At 37.6% G+C, this 26621-nt stretch overlaps 1 protein-coding gene across 2 annotated transcripts in view; it reads right to left on the minus strand.

Moving 5' to 3' along the window:
• Nucleotides 1-13248: 13248 nt before the first annotated feature.
• Nucleotides 13249-26621, minus strand: part of WDHD1 (WD repeat and HMG-box DNA binding protein 1) — a 55490-nt gene continuing 42117 nt past the window's right edge. Inside the window, exons 17-26 of one of the 2 annotated variants that reach the window (XM_081509453.1) lie at nt 25835-25949; nt 24810-24941; nt 22527-22744; nt 22315-22433; nt 22080-22136; nt 20078-20115; nt 19478-19648; nt 18515-18645; nt 15863-16001; nt 13249-14051 (exon numbers count right to left, since the gene is read on the minus strand). In XM_081509453.1, coding sequence (XP_081365579.1) covers nt 13854-14051; nt 15863-16001; nt 18515-18645; nt 19478-19648; nt 20078-20115; nt 22080-22136; nt 22315-22433; nt 22527-22744; nt 24810-24941; nt 25835-25949 — 1318 coding nt within the window. In that variant the 3' untranslated portion in view covers nt 13249-13853. Of the gene's footprint in view, nt 14052-15862; nt 16002-18514; nt 18646-19477; nt 19649-20077; nt 20122-22079; nt 22137-22314; nt 22434-22526; nt 22745-24809; nt 24942-25834; nt 25950-26621 lie in introns of both variants that reach the window. The other variant, XM_081509451.1, reaches the window with a different exon arrangement.

Raw genomic sequence — 26621 nt, forward strand, 5'->3', positions numbered from 1 at the left:
AAAACCCATGTCTGCTCTTAAAGAGCTTATATCCCTGTTGGGGGGTCAGGGATACGAATTCTCTTCCATTAGGTACAGATGCTTCATTAAAGTCTTTCATTTCTAGTTGTAGGACATCCTCAGATATTCCCTCCCAGTGTTACTATCTTACAAAGTGATATTAATAGATTATAAAAACCAAGAAATTGACACTGAAATAATCTATAACACTTACTCAAATTTCACCAGCACAGACTTATTTGTGTGTGTGTATGTACCTCTATGCAATCTTATCACAAGAAAATCCTTGTGAAACCACCACCGTAATCAAGATACTCAATTGTACCATCACCTTAAGACTTGCTCTTGTCACTCCTATATAGCCACATCCCCCCTCTCCCCATCTTTAACCCTGGCAACCACTAATACATTTTCTGTCTCTGTATTATTTCATGAATGTTGTATAAATGGAATCATGCAGTGGAATGGTATCAAAATATCCTTTTGAGATTGGCTTTCTTTCAGTCAGCTCAAGTTTCTTGAAGTTAATCCTAATTGTTGCTTGTATCAGTAATTTGTTCCTTTTTATTGCTGGGTAGTATGCCATGCATGGTATTAAAGTACTAGATTATTTAGTCATTGAGGGACATGTGGGTAGTTGCCAGTTTGGTGCTATTAAAAATAAAGCTGCTATGACAGTCATGTACAAGTTATTTCCCATGCTAAAATAAGTCTTCATTTCTCTGGGATAAGTGCTTAAAAGGGCAATTTGGGTCATGTAGTTAAGTTCCTTTTAGTTTTGAAAGGAACTATCAAACTATTTTCTCGAATGGGTGCACAATTTTCTATTCCCACCAGCAATACGAGTGACCCCAGTTTCTCTGCATCCTTACTTGCATTTGGTGTTATCATTATATTTCACTTAGCTGTTCTGATAGGTATGCAGTGAAATCTCACTATAGTTTCAATTTCTAGTTCTCTAATAGCTAATGCTCTTGAACATCCTTTCATGTGTTTGCCTTCTGTATATCCTCTTAGCAAAAACGTTTCTTAGGGAAATGTGTGTTTGTGTCTTCTGTTCACTTCTAATTTGATTACGTTCATCTTTAATGCTGAGTTTGCGACTTCTTTATATAGTCTAGATATGCCAAGCTACTATTTTTAATCAGCTGCTGTAACATTTGAGGGTGAAATGATGTCAGTAAGAGTCTCTATCTCATTGAACCACATTAATACTCCTCCCTCTTGAGAAAAACCAACTATATCAGTTCCAAACCAGCTGTCTTCAGAGAGGAACAACACTCTGTGGGAGCCAGGTTCCAACTTTCATTGAATACTTTATTTGTCATTTATCTGCTCTACAGCATTCTTTAAGAATTAGAGCGCTACTCTTCATCCTTCTTTCTCTAGGGTTACTGTTATCAGGGCCACAAAAGCATCTGAGATAATGATGACCTGACAACGTCTGTTTGTTTTTAATTTTTTCCCCACTTGTCTGCTTTCACTAGAGAAGCAAAAGGGTTTTCCTCTGCTCATTTGTTTCTCTGCTTCCCCACAACTGTAGCTTTCCCCTGCTATGGCTACAACACTTGATTTTACATACCTGTGAAGCTTGTTTCCTCAGATTAACTGATTTTGCTTTGGTGTCCACATTCCAAATTTCATGAAGAGAGATGGGATCATTGAATATTGGGGTCAGTTGTGAACTTCTGGTGCAGTGTGGCCTGGTGAAGTGATAGCAAGTGATAAGTGGCTATCCTTCTGCGGATGTGGCCTATGAGGTTCTCTGAGGAGGTCTGAGCAGAAAATTGCTGTCATTTCTATTGCAAGGACCACAGGGAACAGAATCAGAGAAGTTAAGTGGTTCCCAGAGTCACATAGCTCCAGTGGTAGAGGCAATACATAAATCCTAAGCCTACCAAATTCCAAAGATTATACGGTATCGACTATGCCAATCACCCCACCAACATGGTTCCTTCCCTTGAAAACCTGGGTCTCTTGGCGAGATCAACAAGTAACTACAATATAATTACAATACACATACAATATGACAGAAAAATATACCTGTAGAAAACCGAAGAGAGAGTTCTAGTAAATGAAATACAATTTACAATTAAAGAATAACAGCATTCTTCTCTTTTTAAAAAGTTAAGCATTAGTTTAAATTTATGCTTATATTATTACCGTCATTATAAGAATACATTAGTGTGTTTACAAGCCCTTGAGTGAAACGGTTCAGTAACATACAAAGTTAATTTCAAAGTGTCAGAAAAAAACAGAATGGCACAAACACCTTTAAACAAGATACATGCTTTTATGCAAGACACTTTAATTTTGTCCTTTAATCACCATTAACTGACTTTCTAATGCTAGACCAATGTTGTATTCTTGCAATCAAGTCAATGGGATAACTAAATAGTATCTTTATAAACACAAAGTTGGATCTGGCCGATTAAAATTTTTACTAGGATTTTTCTTCTATGTTCATGAATGAGATTTGTTTACAATTTTCCTTTTTAAAACTAATCTTGTCAGCTTTTGATATCAGGTTAATGACAGCTGCTATATCAATAATACATGGTGGTAACTTTTACTTGACTGTGATAGAGCTTGACTCATATTCACCCAGCCTGGTGCTTTCTTTCAGAGAAGTATTTAAAATATAGACTAACTTTTTAAATTGGTTATAGACTATTTATATTTTCTATTTCTTTGAGTCAGTTTTTTTTTCTCCCAGTTTTATTGAGACATAACTGATGAACATTACTGTGTAAATTTAAGGTGTAAAACATAATGATTTGACTCACATACAGCATGGAGTAATTATCACAGTAAGTTCAGTGAATATCCATCATCTTATATAGATACAAAATAAAAGAAATTAAATATTTTTCTTGTGATGAGAACTCAGGATTTACTGTCTTAACTTTTATATATCACATACAACAGTGTTAATTACATCATGTTGTGCACTGTTGTTGTTCAGTCGCTAAGTCATGTCCGACTCTTTGAGATACATCCCTAGTACCTATTCTAGGGCTGGAAATTTGTATTAATACCTTTTGACTATCTTCATCCAATTCCCCTCCCCTCTACCGCTGCCTCTGGAAACCACAAATCTGATCTCTTTTTCTATAAGTTTGTTTTGAAGTACAACTGACTTGTAATACTGTTAGCTCCTGTTAACACAATTTACTGACTTGATATTTCTATACATTTCCAAATGATCATGTCTAGTTACAATCTGTCACCAAAGATGTTACATAGTTATTGACTATATTCTTCATGCTGAACATTTCATACCCATGACTAATTTTGCAATTGAAAGTTTGTAACTTGACTCAATTTTTTAAATAACAACTTTGCAGAGACATAATTCACATATGTTAAATTTATGCCTAAGCATTTTAGTCTTTTTTATAGAAACTTGTTCATCAGAATTTTCCACTTTATAGTCATAAAGCTATTTAAAAGTCTTGAATTAGTCAGTATTCAACCAGAGAAACAGAACTAGTAGGAGACATATATAGAAATTTATTGCAAGAATTAATTTAGATGATTGTGAAAGCTGGAGGGCAGGACTGAAACCCTAAATCACAGGGTAGACCTTAAGGAAAAGCAGCCTGAAAAACTCAGGCATGAGCGGAAGCTGCTTTCTACAGGTGTGGTTTCTTCTTCTCCCTCAGGAAGGCCTCAGTTCTCTCTTAAGGCCTTTCAACTTATTGAATCAGGCCCACACAGACTATCTAGGATAGTCTATTAAAGTCAACTGGTCATGAACTTTAAAACGCTCTATAAAAATACCTTCATAGCAACATATAGGTTAGTATTTGATTAAATAACAATGGTAGCCTAATCAGTTGACACATAAAACTGGCCATCATAAGCCTCTTATTTTTACCTACTTATTTTTGGCTGCGATGTGTCTTCTTTGCCTTGAGTGGGTTTTCTCTAGTTGCAGCAAGCAGAGGCTACTTTTTGTTGTGGTGAACGGGCTTCCCATTGCAGTAGCTTCTCTCGTGGAGCACAGGCTCTAGGAGCGAGGGCTTCAGTGACTGCAGAATGCAGGCTCAGTAGTTGTGGCTCTCAGGCTCCAGAGCATGGGCTCAGTGGCCTATGGGCGCTCTGCGGCTGGCCTGTGGAATCTTCCCAGACCAGGGATCGAACTGGTGTCCCCTGCATTGGCAGGTGGATTATTTTTTTTAATTAATTTATTTTAATTGGAGGCTAATTACTTTACAATATTCTAGTAGTTTCTGCCACACTTTGACATGAATCAGCCATGGGTGTACATGTGTTCCCCATCCTGAACTCCCCTCCCATTTCCCTCACCATCCCATCCCTCAGGGTCATCCCAGTGCACCAGCCCTGAGCACCCTGTCTCATGCGTCAACCCTGGACTGGCGATCTGTTTCACATATGATAATATACATGTTTCAATGCCATTCTCTCAAATCATCCCCCCCTCGCCTTCTCCCACAGAGTCCAAAAGACTGTTCTATACATCTGTGTCTCTTTTGTTGTCTCATATATAGGGTCATCGTTACCATCTTTCTAAATTCCATATATATGCGTTAATATACTGTATTGGTGTTTTTCTTTCTGACTTACTCCACTCTGTATAATAGGCTCCAGTTTCATCCACCTCATTAGAACTGATTCAAATACATTCTTTTTAATGGCTGAGTAATATTCCATTGTGTATATGTACTACAGCTTTCCTATCCATTCGTCTGCCAATGGACATCTAGGCTGCTTCCATGTCCTCCTGGCTATTATAAACAGTGCTGTGATGAACATTGGGGTACACGTGTCTCTTTCAATTCTGGATTCCTTGGTGTGTATGCCCAGCAATGGGATTGCTGGGTCATACGGCAGTTCTATTTCCAGTTTTTTAAGGAATCTCCACACTGTTCTCCATAGTGGCTGTACTAGTTTGCATTCCCCCCAACAGTGTAGGAGGGTTCCCTTTTCTCCACACCCTCTCCAGCATTTATTGTTTGTAGACTTTTGGATAGCAGCCATTCTGACCGGCGTGAGATGGTACCTCATTGTGGTTTTGATTTGCATTTCTCTAATAATGAGTGATGTTGAGCATCTTTTCATATGTTTGTTAGCCATCTGTATGTCTTCTTTGGAGAAATGTCTGTTTAGTTCTTTGGCCCATTTTTTGATTGGGTAGTTTATTTTTCTGGAATTGAGCTGCACGAGTTGCTTGTATATTTTTGAGATTAATTCTTTATCAGTTGTTTTGTTTGCTATTATTTTCTCCCATCCTGAAGGCTGTCTTTTCACCTTGCTTATAGTTTCCTTTGTTGTGCAGAAGCTTTTAAGTTTAACTAGGTCCCATTTGTTTATTTTTGCTTTTATTTCCATTACTGTAGGTGGGTCATAGAGGATCCTGCTGTGATTTATGTCAGAGTGTTTTGCCTATGTTTTCCTGTAGGAGTTTTATAGTTTCTGGTCTTACATTTAGATCTTTAATCCATTTTGAGTTATTTTTGTGTAGGGTGTTAGAAAGTGTTCTAGTTTCATTCTTTTACAAGTGGTTGACCAGTTTTCCCAGCACCACTTCTTAAAGAGATTGAGTTTTCTCCATTGTATATTTTTGCCTCGTCTGTCAGACAAGGTGTCCATAGGTGCGTGGATTTATCTCTGGGCTTTCTATTTTGTTCCATTGATCTATATTTCTGTCTTTGTGCCAGTACCATACTGTCTTGATGACTGTAGCTTTGTAGTATGGTCTGAAGTCAGGTAGGTTGATTCCTCCAGTTCCATTCTTCTTTCTCAAGATTGCTTTGGCTATTCGAGGTTTTTGTATTTCCATACAAATTGTGAAATTATTTGTTCTAGTTCTCTGAAAAATACTGTTGGTAGCTTGATAGGGATTGCATTGAATCTATAGATTGCTTTGGGTAGTGTACTCATTTTCACTACATTGATTCTTCCCATCCATGAACATGGTATATTTCTCTATCTGTTTGTGTCACCTTTGATTTCTTTCATCAGTGTTTTATAGTTTTCTAATAAGTCTTTAGTTTCTTTAGGTAGATTTATTCCTAAGTGTTTTATTCTTTTCGTTGCAATGGTGAATGGAATTTTTTCCTTAATTTCTGTTTTCTCATTGATAGTGTATAGGAATGCAAGGGATTTCTGTGTGTTAATTTTATATCCTGGCATGTGGATTATTAATCCACTGCACTACCAAGTAAGTCCCCAAGCTTCTTATCTTTAAAAAAATCTGTAGTTTTTGTAGTTAATAATTTCCTTTTCACTTCTAATATTACTTATTTATGCTTTTCTCTTTGTATAATGATTTATCTTATCTGTTTTTTTCCTAATGTATCAGTCTTTCAAAGAACTAACTTTTGGCTTTCTGACTCCACTATGTCTACTTTCTACTCCATCAATTTTTTGCTCTTTATGACACAGTTCCTGAGTAGGTAGAAACTGGTTTCAATTACAGGAAGACTACCAGCAAAAGGCTGCATTTTAAACTGTAGGCTCAAGCTGTTGTATTTTTCCTTTAACCCTCTGTCAAGCATGAATTTGGACTGCACACCTATGTGAAAACAATAAAAAAAAAGAATATATATATACAGAAAAAAAGCTTAATGACATACACATTTTAACAGTGGTCATCTGTGGGTGTTAGGATTGGGAGTGATGTTCTTCCTCATTCTTTATTAGAAAGTATGTACTACTAAAAATTAAATACAATGCAATACTTTTGATTGATCCTAGATCTGAGGGGGAAAAGCCTAATGGGCACTTTGGGTGAAATTTTAGTATGAAATACATGTTAGGCAACAATATTCTTCTGTTAAATTTCTTTGTTATAATAATGATATTGTGGTTATGTAGAAGGATGCCTTTATTCTTAGGGGATATATATTGAAGTACCAAGCAGTGAAGTGTCATGTTGCATATTTCAAACGGTTCAGGAAAAACCCTGTTTTACAAAGCAAAATGTCAACAGTAAGTCAATCTAGATAAACATACATATATGTATGTTTGCTGTATTCTTTGAAATTTTCTGTAGGTTTGAAAAATTTAAAAATAAACACCTGGGGAAAAATTACATACTTCCATTATAAAATAGCCAGAAAATCAAAAAGGCCTATAAGACAACCAGTCACTGAGTAAGACACTTTCTACATAGATGGGTCTCATCCCTTTGTCTAAAGGGATCTGTTCCATGGTAGTCACAGTGGCTTACTTTAGGATGCTGCATTTAGAGTGGTTGTAGATTACCACTGTCCCCACAGTTGACAGGCATAACCCAGCACTCACTCACTTGCTCTCTGGGATAATTAGAAGATGACTTTTTGAATATAAAGTTGTAAAATAAGCTCTTTGAGAAGCTTTTTCTACTGAAGAATGAAATTGAGCATAAGACCACTTTCTACAGCACATAAGCTCAAAATAGGCAACAGTACTGATATGATGATGGCTAATGTATTTATTTCCATTTGCATTTTTCTACCATTAAGTTCCAATTCTCTGAAAAGATTTTTTCCTTAAAAGAAGTTTAATATTATATAGAAAAGAAATAGGGATGATATTTCTTTGTTTATGAGTTCTGATTTTTAAGTTCAGTTCAGTTCAGTTGCTCAGTCATGTCTGATTCTTCATGACCCCATGGACTGCAGCAAGCCAGGCTTGCTTGTCCATCACCAACTCCGGAGATTGCTCAAACTCATGTCCACTGAGTCAGTGATGCCATCCAACCATCTCATCCTCTGTCGTCCCCTTCTCCTCCTGCCTTCAATCTTTCCCAACATCAGGGTCTTTTCCAATGAGTCAGTTCTTCGCATCAGGTGGCCAAAGTATTGGAGCTTCAGCTTCAGAATCAGTCCTTCCAATGAATATTCAGGATTTGTAAGTTAAACCAGGTCAATACAAAAGCAGGTCAATACAAAAACTTTCCTTCAACCAAACAATTATACATCAACATTTTACAGGGACTTCCCTGGGTGTCCAGTAGTTAAGTCTCAACACTTGCACTGCAGAGGGCACAGGTTCAAACCCTGGTTGGGAACTAAGATCCTGCATGCTGTGCGGCATCGCCCAAAAAACAACAAAAAAAGAAAAAACCTTTTGCGAATTCTTGGTATCATCAGGTTCCTATGGATTTGAAATAAAACACTCAAGGATTATAACCTTAAGTATTATACACTGTGATAATAAGCAAGTTGGAAAAGTAAAAACAAAATACCTATCTATAAGCATGCTTTCCAAAGTAATATAAAAATTTTTACTTCAGGATCTTGAAACCAACATTAATTCATACATAATTAATTCAGAATCAAAGTTAATGACAAAGCAAGATTAACTAGCCAACAACATAGTAACAATAGCTGATAAGTATATAAAACACTACGATGTGCCAGGTGCTTTTACCTCATTTAATTTTCTTAACCTTTAAATTATGTATTATTAATATACCCATTTTACAGATGAATGGACAAAGACTACAACTTGCCCAAGGTTTTTTAGCTGGTAGGTATTACAGTGAGCCTTTGAACTCAGTAGTCTGTATGGCTTTGAAATCTGTGTTCCTAACCTCTGTGTTAAAATGCCTCTCAATACCAGCTCCTAAATAAAAAATCAGAGATGCTCTTTCTCAACCTTAATCATGAGACAAGGAATATCCTTTGGCTACTACACATCTAAAATTTCAACATATTTTGTCCCTTCCAACCTATACTACCCTCAACTTTGAATCACTTGATTTTATTACTATCCTCCTACCCCAGAGTACCCCTGTACTGTCCCTCATAAAGTGGCTGATTTGTATTAAGCTCTGGTTAGAATACTAACCAAAAAAATGTATGAACTACTTAATTAAATCTTGTTTGTTCAAAACAAAAGAGGAGTTAAAACACTTCCTCATTCTTCAATTACTCTCATCAAAGCTTCAAAGATTTGCTCAATAAAGCACTGCTGATGCTGATAACCAGAGTAGTTTACCAGGAGCATAAGCTGGGCTTCAACATTATCAAAAGAGTATCTTCAATACCTCTGTGTGTTTAATGTCTAATAGGATGAGAGTGAAGGGGTTTGCATAATTCAGTCAAGCTATGAGCCATGCTGTACAGGGCTACCCAAGATGGACAGGTCACAGTGAAAAGTTCTGACAAAACATGGTCCGCTGGAGGAGGAAATGGCAACCCACTCCAGTATTCTTGCCACAAGAACCTCATGGACAGTATGAAAAGGCAAAAAGATGTGACACCAGAAGATAAGCCCCCTAGGTCAGAAGGTGTCCAAAGAAGCTGAAGTTGACCAGCATGAAAACTTACAAGAGCTTCTAGTTCAGTTCAGTTCAGTTGCTCAGTCGTGTCCAACTCTTTGAGACCCCATGAATTGCAGCACGCCAGACCTCCCTGTCCATCACCAACTCCCGGAGTTTACCCAAACCCATGTCCATTGAGTCGGTGATGCCATCCAACCGTCTCATCCTCTGTTGTCCCCTTCTCCTCCTGCCCCCAATCCTACCCAGCATTAGGGTCTTTTCCAATGAGTCAATTCTTTGCATGAGGTGGCCAAAGTATTGGAGTTTCAGCTTCAACATCAGTCCTTCCAATGAACATCCAGGACTGATCTCCTTTAGGATGGACTGGTTGGATCTCCTTGCAGTCCAAGGGACTCTCAAGAGTCTTCTCCAACACCACAGGTCAAAAGCATCAATTTTTCGGCACTCAGCTTTCTTCATCGTCCAACTCTCACATCCATACATGACCACTGGAAAAACCATAGCCTTGACTAGACGGACCTTTGTTGGCAAAGTAATGTCTCTGCTTTTAAATAAGCTATCTAGGTTGGTCATAACCTTCCTTCCAAGGAGTAAGTGTCTTTTAATTTCATGGCTGCAATAACCATCAGCAGTGATTTTGGAGCCCCCCAAAATAAAGTCTGACACTGTTTCCACTGTTTCCCCATCTATTTCCCATGAAGTGATGGGACTGGATGCCATGATCTTAGTTTTCTGAATGTTGAGCTTTAAGCCAACTTTTTCACTCTCCTCTTTCACTTTCATCAAGAGGCTCTTTAGTTCTTCTTCACTTTCTGCCATAAGGGTGGTGTCATCTGCATATCTGAGGTTATTGATATTTCTCCCAGCAGTCTTGATTCCAGCTTGTGCTTCTTCCAGCCCAGCATTTCTCATGATGTACTCTGCATATAAGTGAAATAAGCAGGGTGACAATATACAGCCTTGACGTATTCCTTTTCCTATTTGGAATCAGTCTGTTGTTCCATGTCCAGTCCTAACTGTTGCTTCCTGACCTGCATACAGGTTTCTCAAGAGACAGGTCAGATGGTCTGGTATTCCCATCTCTTTCAGAATTTTCCACAGTTTATTGTGATCCACACAGTCAAAGGCTTTGGTGTAGTCAATAAAGCAGAAACAGATGTTTTTTCTGGAACTCTCTTGCTTTTTCGATGATCCAGTGGATGTTGGCAATTTGATCTCTGGTTCTTCTGCCTTTTCTAAAACCAACTTGAACATCTGGAATTTCATGGTTCACATATTGCTGAAGTCTGGCTTGGAGAATTTTGAGCATTACTTTACTAGAACTAACACCAAAAAAAGATGTTCTTTTCATCATAGGGGATAGGAATGCAAAAGTAGGAAACCAAGAGATACCCGGAATAACAGGAAAGTTTGGCCTTGGAGTACAAAATGAAGCACAGCAAAGGCTAACAGAGTTTTGTCAAGAGAACACGCTGGTCACAGCAAACACTCTTTTCCAATAACCCAAGAGACGACTCTACACAGATATCACCAGATGGTCAATACTGAAATTAGGTGGCTCAGACAGTAAAGAATCTGCCTGCAATGTGGGAGACCTGGGCTTAATTCCCTGGGTTGGGAAGATCCCCTGGAGAAGGAAATGGCAACCCACTCCCAGGATTCCAGCCTGGAGAATTCCATGGACAGAGAAGCTTGGTGGGCTATACAGTCCATGGGGTCGCAAAAAGTCAGACACGACTGAGCGACTAACACTTTCACTTTCTTTCATATTCTTTGCAGCCAAAAACGGAGAAGCTCTACACAGTCAGCAAAAACAAGACCTGGAGCTGACTATGGCTCAGATCCTGAGTGCCTCACTGCAAAATTCAGGCTCAAATCGAAGAAAGTAGGGAAACCCACTAGGTCATTCAGGTATGACCTAAATCAAATCCCTTATGATTTATACAGTGGAGGTGATGAACAGATTCAAGGGATTTGATTTGGTAGACAGAATGCCTGAAGAACTATGGATGGAGGTTTGTAACACTGTACAGGAAGCAGTGACCAAAACCATCCCAAAGAAAAAGAAATACAAGAAGGCAGAGTGGTTGTCTGAGAAGGCTTTACAAATAGCTGAGGAAAGAAGAGAAGCCAAAAGCAAGAGAGAAAGGGAAAGATATACCTAACTGAATCCAGAACTCTTCCAGAGAATAGCAAGGAGTGATAAGAAGGCCTTCTTAAATGAACAATGCAAAGAAATACAGGAAAACAATAGAATGGGAAAGACTAGAGATCTCTTCAAGAAAACTGGAGATAACAAGGGAACATTTCATGCAAGGATGGACACGATAAAGGACAGAAACAGGAAGAACCTTACAGAAGCAGAAGAGATCAAGAGGTGGCAAGAATACACAGAAGAACTGTACCAAAAAGATAACCACAATGGTGTGGTCACTCACCTACAGCGCGATATTCTAGAGTGTGAAGTCAAGTGGGCCTTAAGAAACATTACTATGAACAGAGCTAGTGTGGAGGTGATGGAATTCCAGCTGAGCTATTTAAAATCCTAAAAGGGCTGCACTCAATGTCCACAAATATGGAAAACCCAGCAGTGGCCACAGAACTGGAAAAGGTCAGTTTTCATTCCAATCCCAAAGAAAGACAATACCAACCAAATTGCACTCATTTCACACGCTAGCACAGTTATGCTCAAAATCCTTCAAGATGGGTTTCAGCAGTATGTGAACTGAGTACTTCCAGATGTATAAGCTAGGTTCAGAAAAGGCAGAGGAACCAAAGATCAAATTGCCAACATTCATTGTAACACAGAGAAAGCTGGGTAGTTCCATAAAAACATCTACTTCTGCCTCACTGACTACACTAAAGCCTTGACTATGTGGATCACAACCAATTGTGGAAAAATTCTTAAAGAGAGGGAATACCAGACCACCTTACCTGTCTCCTAAGAAGCCAGTATGTGGGTCAAGAAGCAACAGTTAGAACCTTATGTGGAACGACTGGTTCAAAATTGGGAAATAAGTACAAAAAAGCTGTATATTGTCACCCTGCTTATTTAACTTCTATGCAGAGTACATCATGCAAAATGCCAGGCTGAATGAATCATCAACTGAAATCAAGCTTGCCAGGAGAAATATCAACAACCTCAGTTTTGCCAATGATACCACTCTAATGACAGAAAGTGAAGAGGAACTGAAGAGTCTCTAGATGAGGGTGAAAGAGGAGAGTGAAAAAGCTGGCTTAAAACTCAATTCAAAAAACTAAGATCATAGCATCTTGTCCCATCACTTCATGGCAAATAGAAAGGGGAAAAGTGGAAGCAGTGACAGGTTTTTTTTTCTTGGGCTCAAAAATCACTCCGAACCATGGGTGCAACCAAGAAATTAAAAGACGCTCCTTGAAAGAAAAGGTATGATAAACCTAGACAACATATTAAAAAGCAGAGACATCACTTTGCTGACAAAGGTTGGTATAGTCAAAGTTATGGTTTTTCCAGTAGTCGTGTATGGAAGTGAAAGCTGCACCATACGGAAGGCTGAGCACCAAAAAATTGACGCTTTCAAACTAGGGTGCTGGAGAAGACTCCTGGGAGTCCCTTGGACTGCAATGAGATCGAACCAGTCAATCCTAAAAGAAATCAACCCTGAATATTCATTGGGAGGACTGATGCTGAAGCTGAAGCTCCAATACTTTGGCCACCTGATGCAAAGAGCCAACTCATTGGAAAAAACCCCGATGCTGGGAGAGATTGAAGGCAGGAGGAGAAGGCGATGACAGATGATGAGATGGTTAGACAGCATCTCATCCTCTGGACATGAATTTGAGCAAACTTTGGGAGACAGTGGAGGACAAAGGAGATTGGTGTGCTGCAGTCCATGGGGTCGCAGAGTCGGACGTGACTTAGCGACTGAACAACAAAAACAAGATGGGGGTAGTGAAAATTATGGTAATAAACATAAAATACAGTTTCTAGGAACACTTCCATTTCATAGAAATACAATGTGAAGACCATATTAAGCTAAATATGAAAAGGTAAAAGCTTTATTTTTAAACAAACAGGCAATACAAACAGATAAAAGTAATATATGAAGAAATTTCCGAAACAAAGGTCTCATCTACAAAATTATTTACATGTTTAGGGCCCATATGAAAAAAAATATGGTCCCCTGGGTCCAGTATAGACATAACAGCAGTCTACAGTAACACACTTTGGAAGAGGACTTCTGTAGTACTTGCCAATATGTGATCTTTACCAAACAGGGAACATTCTAGAAGGTGCTTCAATGCTCAGAAGTTTTAAGACCTTGGCTTTGATGATTTTGAAGGTAAGAAACAAAATCAAGCTAGCTTACAATGGGATATACAGTGGTCTCCAGTCAGTGGCCATGGTCATGCTTCTGAACGACCCTCCATTTGGGGGCAGAACAATCTGCAGAGATGATAGTTTTTACAGATGCCCCGCTACCTACACCAACATAATTACTGCATTATCTTATAAAGACAAAAAGCAATCTTTAAACTCTTCCAAAAATATTTAAAGTTTCCTACAGATTTTTTTTAAGGTCTAGATTCATCAAAAATCTATTACTTTCCTAAGTTCTAAATTTACCTCCTTATTCTATTCCTGCTTAAATGCAAAAGCTGACAGTTTCTGATTTGTAGAAAGATCTAAAGGTTTCTGCTTTTTAGGTAAATTCAAATTCTTCATTTTTTCTTCCTGGTTTCCAATTTCCTGACTTTCATCGACCATACGTTTTCGCTTCTTTTCTTCAGCTCCATCACTTGCAGTTCCTCCTTTGGCCTTGGCAGCCCATGCCTTTGTAAAAATATTCGAAGAGAAAAGATTTTTAGGAAATAACAAATAAATAGGAAGGAAATGATTTCTTTACTTTTACAGGAAACATTTCTTTAAGTAAAGCAGCATAATTAGCACTTGAATTGTGAAGCTAATCATTAAGGGTTCTCCTTTTTTTAAAAAATAAATTGCTTATTATTTAATTGCAGGGCATGTTAAAAAATTTACATGCTAACTCTATAATGTTTCAATCTAAACTCTGCTTGTATTTAACCATATTAAGAGTAAAACACTATAACTGCAGGTACTGTTTAAAAAAGAAACCTTTTGAGATTATTAGAGATTCAGTTGTATTAGAGATTCCATGCAGCCATAGGAAATAATATAGAAAGCCCCCGTATCCCCTTTACTCAGTTTTCCTCAATGGTTGTATCTTGCAAAACTATGTGTACTATTACAGCTAGGATACTGACATCAATAAAAACCCCCTTTTTATTTCAACTCATTTGTGTGTATATGTATGTAATTCTACTGTAGGCTGTATATTTACCACCACATTCAGGATATAGAACAGTTCCATAAGCACGAGTATCCCTCATGTTGCCCTGCCCCATTCCTCTCCCAGGCCCCAACCCCTGGCAATCAGTATTCTGATCTTCACCCCCATCATTATGTCATATCAGGGATATTATATACAGTATATGTTCTTTTGGGATTGGTTTCTATTCACTAAGCAAGAACCTAACAGGGTTCACTCATTCCATTTATTTCTTAAACCTCTTTTAATCTCTAACAGTTCCTCCTCCTCCTCCTTTATTTTCCTTTCCGGTCATTATTATTGAAAAGGGTACATGCAACCTGTAGAATTTTTCACATTAAAAGACTGGATTTAAGAAATGTTTAAGGTTTACACTAAAAATACTGATTACATTTTAAGTATTCAAAAACACGATCACAAGTTTTGCTGTGTCTCTTCCTCTTTTCCTGCATAAGCTAACAGTTTCAGCTTATGGTCTTACTCATTCAGATGCCATTTTATCTAATTCTTTAGAGTTTTTATCCTTCTATAAATGCTCACAAAAAATGAGAAACACAAAGATGCTAATGAGATTCTAAAGAAGGTTAGAGGTGGTTAGACTAGTTTCTAGTTTCCTTATTTTGCAATACCTTTATTTGTAAAACCAGTTTATCAAGGTAAGTATCTATGTCACAAGGTATCCATTGCTGCACGCTTGTCATCCCTGGGGAAGGTAAGTCTGAGATGTGATACAACATACACATTCCTTCCCCTTGTAAAAGAAAGCTGCTCCTAGCCTTTTTCTATATGGCAGAGAATGACCTAAGAAGCGATAGGTACAAGTCACTTGTCCTAATTTCCACGTGAAAGGCTAGAACAGAACACTGACTGTTTCCTCCCAAAGCAGTATTCTCATTTAGTATGCAATGTGTAAGTAAATACTATTTTAAGAAATTCTGCTTACAAGGACTCTAAAGCAGTTGTCCAAAAATGTGAATTAATTTAATTTTTACTTACTAATTTATTTGATTCTGACTTAAAAGTAATGTACTTTTTCTTGGGGTATTCCCCTAACTTACAGTATGCAGAAACTTATACAGATGTAGGTAGTTTATCTGCCAAAAAATTAACCATCAACACTAAATAATTATTATATAGATCTAGATGTCAAAACTGACATTTCGTTTGTTGCATCTCCTCTCCGCCAAGAGTTTGAGTGTATTCAATTTTAGAATACAGAAAAAAAGCATTTTCTATAAGAATTTTTAAAGCCAGGAATTCACTAACGTCTCAATCTCAGTACAATTAGTCTTACCTTCCTTTCTTCAGTTGACAATACTTTAAATCGAACCATTCCTTCTTTTATTATGTCTGCTTCATCTGAAAAGTCGGGATTGTCAGACAAAATATTATTTCTGTTTTCTTCCAGCCACATCTGGAACCCGGTCTTAGGCCTAAAATAGCAATCATGCAAAAAAAACTTTTATACTTCAGACAGTTCTGGAGTGCTTTATGATTTTTCAGGTTAGTAATTAACCATTAGTCTTTGCATACTTATATTTAATGTAAGACAGACACAATTAGTTACAGTTGTTAATATTCATAATTACATATTACTTAAAACTGCCTAGAGACTGCAGGAACAATGAATGAGTTGAAAGAAATCCTTTGTAAGATCAATTCAAAGGGATTGTTCACATTTATGTTTTCCAAGCACAGCGCCTGTGAACTCGTTAATGAATAATGAGAGGCTCAAGGTCTCCAATCTTCCTTAGCCCCTCTAGTCCAGTAAAACCCTTCCATGAATTCTTGGTAGCCTTTCTCCTCCCTTTCCTAAACCAGCTATTTGAAATCGTCATGACTTCTCTCAAGCTCCTTTCTCCTGCTAGCATAGCTGACCTGGGAGCCTGGGTCAGTTCTTGTACCATTATTATGTAAAACAAGGACACAGCATACATGTTAATGTTACTAGATTTCAGTTCTGACACAAACTATTTTTTAGGTCACACCTGAAGATTTAATGCAAATATTTAACATTTACTGATAACTTTTCTTCTGTATAGGCTGTTGAAAGTATAAAAAATTGAATCTTCTTAAATAAAAATTTCACTGTTTAATAGCTAAATTAAATTCAGGACAAAATAAAAAAAAATAAAAACTGCAGCTACCCCCTCAAACTAAATTGGTTAACATGAGATGTAAGAGTTGGACTAGAAAGAAAACTGAACACCAAAGAACTGATGCTTTTGAACTGTGGTGTTGGAGAAGACTCTTGAGAGTCCACTGGACTGCAAGGAGATCCAACCAGTCCATCCTAAAGGAAATCAGTCCTGAATGTTCATTGGAAGGACTGATGCTGAAGCTGAAGCTCCAATACTTTGGCCACCTGATGTGAAGAACTGACTCATTGGAAAAGACCCTGATGCTGGGAAAGATTGAAGGCAGGAGAAGGGGATGACAGAGGAGGTGATGGTTGGATCGCATTACCGACTCAATGGACACGAGTTTGAGTAAACTCTGGGAGTTGGTGATGGAGAGGGAGGCCTGGCGTGCTGCAGTACATGGGGTTGCAAAGAGTCGCTCATGACTGAGCGACTGAACTGAACATGAGATACCGGTTACATGAGACACATAATGTTAAAAATGAAATGGTGGGACTTTTCTGGTGGTCCAGTGGTTAAGAATCCTCCTGTCAATACAGGGGATTCAGATTCAATCCCTGCTCAGGGAAGCTTCCACATGGTGCCGGACAACTGCAACTACTGAGCCCACCCATGCACTGCAACCGCTAAAGCCCATGCGCTCTAGAGCCCACTGCAACAAGAGGAGCCACTGCAATGAGAAGCCCATGCACCACAACAAAGACCCAGTGCAGCCAAAAATAAATAAATTTTTAAAACTGAAATGATGACTTTTTCAATATAGCTGATGTATTTCAAATAAATCTAGCATACAAGAGATCAAGAAATTTGGTAATATAATGAGTTGGTGGACAAACAGGGACTCTTGTATTGCTGGGGGTGTATAACATGATACAAACATCCATGCAGAGCAATTTTGTACTATCTTTCAAAATTATAAGTGTACATTAGCTTGAACCATACAGGAATCCATCTTACAGCTATATGTATATAATATTCATATAAAGTTATTAATTGTACTACTATTTGTACCAGCAAAAGACCAGCAACGACTTTTTGTCCACTTTCAGAGAACTAAATAAATAATGTTACAGCCATTTAATGGATGTAAAAAGATTAAAGAAACTCTTCATGTCGTAATAAGAAATGATCTGCAAAACCTGCTCTTAAGTGAAAAAAGAAGGCACAGAACGATGTGCATACTATCATTTCTGTAAACTAAAAAAAATGCATAGAATTCCAGAAGGCTATAGAAGAAATTTGTGCAGTGACTTTTGTGCAGTGACTTTTGTGCAGTGGGAACTGAGTGGATAGGAAAAAGATTTACTCTTCATCACACATCTTTTTCGGAGAAGGCAATGGCAACCCACTACAGTACTCTTGCCTAGAAAATCCCATGGACGGAGCCTGGTAGGCTGCAGTCCATGGGGTCACGAAGAGTCGGACAAGACTGAGCAACTTAGCAGCAGCAGCAGCGAACATCTTTTTGTATCTTTTGACTGTGTTTCTCCCATGTAACTATATTATTTAAAAACAAACAAATGAAAAAATGAACTAATTAAAAAATATAGTATCCCAGTAAAATGTGTCCATAATTTAAAACACATATAGTTTATCAAAGCATACTTTAATAAGTAATGTAAATAGACACTAATCAATATTTGTGGCTTCCCTAAAATTACACGATTTCAGAATGTCCACTACCTGTGCCAATGTATTATTTATATTAATGAATAACAGGGCCACATAATTTTGTATTGTTACTTCTATGTGCCTTTTATTGGAATACTGCATCTTGAGAATACTAAATTTCTCTATGTACTGACCTTTGGTTTTCAGTGTTTTGAGGACACACAGCTGGGGTTTCAGATGATGAATTTTTAGGATTTTCTTCTTTTATGTCCTCAGTCCTGTCAGCTTGGGAAGTTCTTTTCTGGAAAAAGGATGCTGCAGATGCCTATGAAAACAAACATGTGAATACTGCAACAAAATATAGCATGATTCTATACGTTATAAGCAAATTTGGAAAAATGTGGAAAAATATCTATTATTATTTAGAATTCTTACACTAACATGTAAGTCCTAAGGTTTTCTGTTGAAAGTAAATATTTACACACATGCATACAAAACTTCCAAAAAACTATACTTCAAATTAGTTTACCTATTTTACTAATGACAAATCTGGGATAGAATACACAAACTAGGACAAAATCTGGGAGGAAAACTCAGAATACAGAACAGGGAAGATTAGGGCCAGCTACTAAGCTAGCTGTCGTTAAACAGGGACAGGCATCAAAACCATCTGGGAAATGAAAAGAATATAGACAGATGCCTGAGTCCCTGTCTTGGGTCTACATATTAATAGTCATACAGTCATGGAAGTGACATCTCATCACATTGTCATAATTACTGGGTAATCCCGTCACACTTGAGGGGAGGGGCTGCATAAGGTCACGAGGACCAGAAGGCAGGAATGATTGGGGCTCTCTGAGTCTCTTCTAAACAAATGCTAATACACATCTCTTTCAAAAATCACTGGCTTGGTTTAATTGGGAGCGTTTTTAATACTTTCTTAAATATCTAGCAGCTGTATAACATGATTTAAAGTATTAATATTTTAAAAAAATGATTCCGAAGCAAAACTAGAATTGAGAACCACTGCTCTCACTACACTATCAGTTATAAACAACCGGAGCCTCCTGTCTCATACCTGGAAGAGTGAACAAAACTAAAGTAAGACAAACAGACCACAAGCTGTTTACTGTAGATGGGGGCAGTTGAAATCATACCTGCTTAGACTTTGGCTTTGGAATCAAGGGCTTTATAACTGGAGACTTCTCATTATCTGTAGCTTGATTAGGTGCAGTAGATTTCTTGGATGATTTGTTCATACTGTCTAAAATATTAGTTGAACGTCCTGAATTCACTGAAAAGGCTGGCTCTTTGAAATTGCCTGATACCTAAAGAGCAAACTAGTATTAGCATTTCATAAAGCTTAAAGAAGAAAAAAAAATCCCAAGAGATTTGTTTTTCCTTTAAATTTCTATTAAGTTTGTATTGTAGTCTAACCTTTGGAACTGAATACATTTGGTATAATCCAAATTAAGACTGATGTACATATTCCCAAATACCACATCCCCAAGAAAAATAGGGAGTACCCCTTCAAAGTTCTTAGAAGATAAGCAGAAAATAAAATTCTCAGTCCAAGTATGAACTAGTGCTGCTTTCATTTTTATTTTAAAATATTTACTTACTTAAATATTTTAAAATTTAATCTGCTGCAGTCTTTAATGCCTCTAAGTCTGGGGAGGGTCATCTGGTAGTTTGGAAATCTCTCTCTGTATGGAAATGTATTTAAGTAATAGAAAACATCACTGGAAAGAGTTTACCTTGAAGGGGTTTATTCGTCCTTGGCTGCTAGAGGTAACTGCACCTTTCATAAGAAAGAAACCCTCACTTAATAGTCATAAAACTCAGAAGACTTTTGACTTCTACAATAATAATGAATATTTTAATCTGTATTGTATGAAAATACTGTACTTTGCAACTTTAAAACTATTAATAACTATATGCAACCTCCTTCCTACTGTTAAGATGAAATAAAAGCTATTAGATGATGAGCGCTATCCCAAGTTGCCACTATGCAACAGATTAATACAAACACAGTATGTAGAGATCTACTCTTTTCTCACATTACCAGGGAAGAATGGTGCCTTATTTTAGCTAGTTAATAATTCCTCTACAGGTGCTCTAGATTCCACCCCTCCTGCTTTTCAAGAAACTGGATCAATGGCTACATGCATCATCTTTGACTTTTCCTTCTTTACTGACTCCTTCAGTTTCCTAACTTAAGGAAAGAAACAGAAAACAAACACATTCTCTGCCACACACCCCCCCTCACCCCTCATATAATTTTCTCTCACATCCCCTAAGCAGCCAAATTTCTCAAGAGCTGTCTACACAGCTATTCCCATTCCCTCACTATTCGTATGCTCCTCCAACCAAAACATGGCTTCTGGCCCTACCATCCTGCAGGATCTATTCTTGCTAAGAACTCAATAAACTCTATGTAGCCTAAACTGGTGGATCTTTTTCAGCCAACACCTTATTTGACCTCTCAACAGCATTGCACACAGCTGAGGGTACCTTTCTTTTTGAGAGTATCTCCCCATTGACTTCTGAGATAATGCATTCCCTGGCTTACCTCCTTCCTCTCTGTTCTCATTTTCTTTTGATGGCTCTTCCTCCTCCTCTTTCTCTACCTGATGTTTAAATGTTGGGGATTCCCTAAGCCTAAGCTCATTTTTCTCCTCACTTTGATCCTCCCCAGTGCTCACTTACACATACCTGTGGTTTAAATTGCTATATTCATGTCAACAATCTTAACTTATATATCTGCACCCCAGAGATACTACTTTCCTGAACTCTTAACCCAAACAGCCCACAGTAATTTCATCATCCTCCTATCTAAAGATACATTTCCCTACTCCTGACTCAGTAAATGGCACCATCACTCACTCAAGTACTCAAGCCAGAAACTGATAGCCATTCTCCACACCCTGAACTTCCATACCCTCTACATTATCTTCAGAAATGTCTCTTCAATTTCTCCCTTTCTTCATCAATCACCACCACTCCAGTCTAGGTCACTATTCGATCTCACGTGGGACTACATCAGTAGTCCCCTTATACACAGCCTTCCTCTGCACAGTGTGCCATACTATGCTCCTGATTAAAACCTGCAACAGCCTCCCGGCAACCTCAAAATAAAGATCAAAATCCTTACCATGGCCTTCATGGATCTGCATGGTTTGGTTCCTGTTCACTGCTCCAAAACCATCCAGAACCAATTTCTCTTTGCTTTTTGTCTTATATGAACCACTCTTAAATCTTCATACATGCTGTTCCTTAAGCCTACATGATTCTCTTCTGTTCCCATCCACCTTTGCCTGGCTGCCTCATTCATCCTTTAGATCTCTGCTTTAAACATTCCATGAGGCGTTCCCTGGGGTCCCAACTATCCCCCACCACTGACTAGATCACAGTTATCTGTTATGTGCTCTTTTAATAATCTGTACACATGTAAAAGTATATTTTCAAACTCAGAATAATGTATGTATATACTTTTAAAAGCCAACTGGTATAAGGTTTATGCAGGGATCAAATATGCACATCCACTTGACTTCTGTATCTTCCCTCTAGCCAAACACCTGACACACAACAGGCATTTAGTAAGTATCTGTTAAATGAACAGTTTCACTAACATTTCTGATTGAAAACAACAACTGCAACAAAATAGGCCCTGAAGAGTAAGGGGTATTTGAGTACATGTATCACTTTAAAGACTACTTCAAAATTTTCTTGATATTTACAAATTCAAAAATGTCTTACCTGACTTAATAGCTAGCATATCAGAGGAATCTGCACTTTTGAAAAATGGGTTCTCTCCTATAGAATAATTAAAACAATATAGTGTCAATGGGAATATAAAGGAATCTTCTGTAATCAACAATCGGACAAAAAGACACCTTGAAAACATATGGGTATTCAATTTCCCTCAGCCAAGTAAAATGAGGGAAGTCACACACATGACACGTCTCATCTTTGCCTTAAAAATGTAGTTTACCATGTTTGTGTATTTCTGGTCTTTCTTCTGCATCATCAGCTTCTCCATTATCCTCCGTATCTTCTTCAACTTGATTTCTGAGCCTTGGCTGACTCCACTCTGCAGAAGTATTACTATAACTAAAAAGCAGTAATATTATTCAATAAAGAGCAATGAAAAGACCAAGTTAATATTTCAGGATGGTAAAACTCAAACAACTGAATATTTCTTACCCAGCATTCAACTTTTTTCTGAAATCCTCTTCTTCCTCTTCCTCAGCTTGGGTGGCTGCCAATTCTGCTGCCTTCTCTACAGCCAGTTCACTAAGTCTTTGGGCCAACATTAATCTCCGAGAACGAGAAGCATACTGAATGGCTAAATTCACAGCATTTTGAGTCATTAGACCAGCAAGTTCCACACAACGAAATTCCCGCTCCAGTTTACAGGAAAGCTAAAGGAAAAAAGTGGGGGGGGGGGGGGAGGTTCAAATTATGTTAAGTAAAACTTTTTGATAAATAAAAGAAAGATACTACTGGTAGAACAGAGAAAACAGTTTTCTTGAGACTATATCTCTGATTTTAAGACACACATTTTGACACATTTTAATATCTCTTGAAGTTGGAAGTATCTTACAATTGATAGTGAGTCAGTTTAATTGGCAGCATTTTTTCCTAAGTGACTTTTACAATCAATAATGAAATATGACATAACATTTCAAGTTATAAATCGCAAGAAGAGTAAGAGATTTATTTAAAATTAAAAAATGGTTTTCCTAAATTTGTGTTCCTGCCCATTCCACCACCTGCAGTCACCAAACAGGGTAGCAAATTGAAAGAAAGAATAGATTGTAAATGATTTATTTGTTATTACTTTATCCAGAAGTGGCAAACAAAAGCTACTAAGTGAATTTGGGTGGGCAAGTAGATTTACCCATTAGTTTTCTAAGTATAATTATCTATGATATCTAACTACTAGAAATAGTTATACAATTTCTAAATTAGCAAACAACCTCCTTTTTCTTGCTATATTTGTTATACTTGCAATATAAAATGAAGAACACTCATTTATCATCTCTCACAGAACATGGACCTTCTTCTGGTATAAATTTTGACAACTCAAAGTGAGGCAACGGAAGTATTTACAACATGAGGAAAACGAATACTTTGAAGACAACTAAAAGTCTCACAACTCATGGAAGTATTATTTTGTTACTTAGACATGTCAAATCTGATTCATCAGCATAGATATTTTAGATATTTACTTGCACATCCTTCTCAAGTTTTCCAGAATCACTTATCTATAAGTAGTACCTCTCAGTCTGGGTGGTACGCTGCCTCAGGAGGCATTTGAAGATGAAAGTAGTATAGTTTCCTAGTAACTAGGTGAAACTATGGGCATTTGCCAGGGGACAGGATACTAAAGAACTAGCAGAGTGCTATGACCACCCCGCTGAGGAACACTGTACTCCAGGGTAAAAGCTCCTCTAGGACTAAAGAGTGAATAACTCAAACAGGTTTCCTTACCTGTGTTGTAGGAAATAAAAAGGTTACTAGCTCATGTTGGTATACAAATGGGACTTTGTAAATGGAACAAAACTTTCTCTACAGTAAACTAATTAAAATTTTTTAATACTAAACTCAAGGCAGTGTTACATAGAGGTGACAGTAGTGAATACCACCTTTTGGAGACTGAAGTTACAATCAGTTCTATGGACTAGATATCACTTTTCCCTCAGAACTCTTTTTTTCTCAACTTTAAAATGAAACGAAAAGTCTGGGCCATTTACTCTCTGAGCAAATACTGAGGTCTACTGTGTATTAGACACTGTCAGTGCCTGGTAAAAGGCAGAGAATGAGACATGGTCATGGCCCTCAAGGGGCTTACAGTCTAGTGCAAGAAGAGCAGAGAAGAAATTACATTATATTCTTCCTCATAAATCAACCTGGAACGAGAACACAAACTTAAGAACTTTATCTTTCAAAAAGTTCTTTTATATTTAAAGATAAATGTACTTAAATATCCAGGGCACCAAACCTGGTCACTGGCTACAAACTTTTATCACACACAGTTGCCTAAGAGGATAACAAAAGGCAGGCATTCTAAAAGCCTGATCAAAGTTCTTAAGACTGCTCATTCAGCCTTGGAGATCTAAATGTCTACACTCAAACTTTATCTGTTGCATATGATAAGAGCAGGAGCTGGAGCCAGTTCTCAAACTTTATGAATAAGCATCCAAATTACCTACAGGGCCTGTTACAGTACAGACCAGTGGGCAAAAATAAAAAGGGAGGCAGCACCAAAACAATTTATTTCTTCCTGTGTTCTGAGATACAAGGTAATATCTTAAATATTTTAACTGCAACATCAACTGAGAAACTGGTATTTTTAAGGGAGAAAAATACCAATACCACCAGAAACAGCTTAAGAATTCTAGGTTGTGGAACCTGCTAGTTCACATACCATTAAGAAATTCAACCTAGAGAAAAAATTTTCCCCACTGTATTTATTTTACTCACCGCAAGCATTTTGATTAAAAGTTCCTGTTGTTCTTTTGTTGCTTGATTTTTAGTGCTCTCTTCATATTCATAACCATTTTTTGCTAAATAATCAAGGTGGTTGTGAAATATAACTGAACGCCAATACTGTTCCTGCAAAAGTGGAACAACTGCTTAGAGTCAACTATCAGCTGACTATCAGGCTAGAGTTAAATATTTATTGTATGATAGCAGTTTCTGAATAAAATATTTTCTGAAACATTCCTTTCTACAGCTTATTTTGCAATTCAAATTGTTATGTAATACTATGGTTTGACTTTATCTTCTATAATTAAAAAAAAAACAAAACAGGGGGTGGAATACAGTGACTCTTGAACAATGTAGCAGGCAGAAGCACCTACCCTCTGTGTAGTTGAAAATCTGCATGTAATTTTTAATCAGCCCTCCTTATATGCTGTTGCTCCATAATCGGAGGTTCAGTATCCTCTGATTCAACCAACCTTGGATCATGTAGTACTATAGTATTTACTATTGAAAAAAACCCATGTACAAATAGACCCCCATAGTTCAAGCCCATGTTCTTCAAGGGTCAACTGCAGAGCATTTTAAAGATTCTTAGTTATCATGGTTAATGCTCAGAGAACTTGGTAAACTACATTTGTATAAGCTGATCTGTTTCTTGTTTAGAATAACTAATTGCAAGATATCAATGACACAGGGCTAGGACCAAAATGAAGCAAGCCTGGAACCTAGGGTACAAAATTCAAGGAGGCACATCCTCTCTACAACTTGTCTAAGCCTGAGAGTGAGTGCCTTACCTAGTGAGGCCCTAATGGTCATACCCATTTATCTCTTAGACAAAGTCCCTGGAAGCAGGGATGGCAACCAGGTACCCTGGGGTTCACAAGACCTCCTCCCTCCCAGCTACTGCTATTATTTAACTATAAAGTAAGGAATACAGAACAAAAGTCATGAGAATAATTTTAAATGCCTGTGTTATAGGCAGGTATCATCAAATTGAGTGTCAAGGTAAGATTTGTGCATACCTCCATTTGTCCTTTATCTGTGGCAGTCTGACAGTAAGGAAGCTTAAAGGACAAAACAGCTACAGCAGGGCGTGGAAGGGTGGGAGGAAATCGAGAACCTTTGCAAGGAATACACCTGTCAGAAAACAAAGAATGTCACCATAAAAACTTTTTAAAAACATCACAAAAACTGCTACATTATAAACTTTCCAAAAGTTAGTAACTTGGAATAACATTATTCCAAATTTCTCTTTTAAAAAAGTACTTTAGGGGACTTTACTGGAAAAGACCCTGATGCTGGGAAAGACTGAAGGCAGAAGGAGAAGGGGACAACAGGATGAAATGGTTGGATGGTATCACTGACTCCAACAGCCATGAGTTTGAGCAAGCTCCAAGAGACAGTGAGGACAGGAAAGGCTGGCGTGCTACAGTCCATGGGGTTGCAAATGGTCGGACACAACTGAGAGACTGAACAACAACTGGTGGTCCAGTGGCTAAGACCCTGTGCTTCCAATGCATGGGTTCAATCCCTGGTCAGGGAATTAGACCCCATATGCTGCAATCAATCCTGCATAATACAAGGAAGTCTGAAGATCACATGTGCCACAATTAAGAGTTGACATCACGAAATAAATATTATAATAAACAAAAAAATACTTCAGGCCTGATTAACTATAAAAACTACCCCTCTACATATTTCAATTACTGCAAAAACCCCTCCCCACATCAGCTTTACTAAATGAACAATCACTAAGTGAAATCAGCTCCTTTCAGATTTTCCTGAGCAAAATGCCCACTTTCAAAATAT

Source organism: Giraffa tippelskirchi, chromosome 7, assembly GCF_054371585.1.
Source record: "Giraffa tippelskirchi isolate mGirTip1 chromosome 7, T2T-mGirTip1v1.2.pri, whole genome shotgun sequence".
Lineage (NCBI taxonomy): Eukaryota > Metazoa > Chordata > Mammalia > Artiodactyla > Giraffidae > Giraffa > Giraffa tippelskirchi.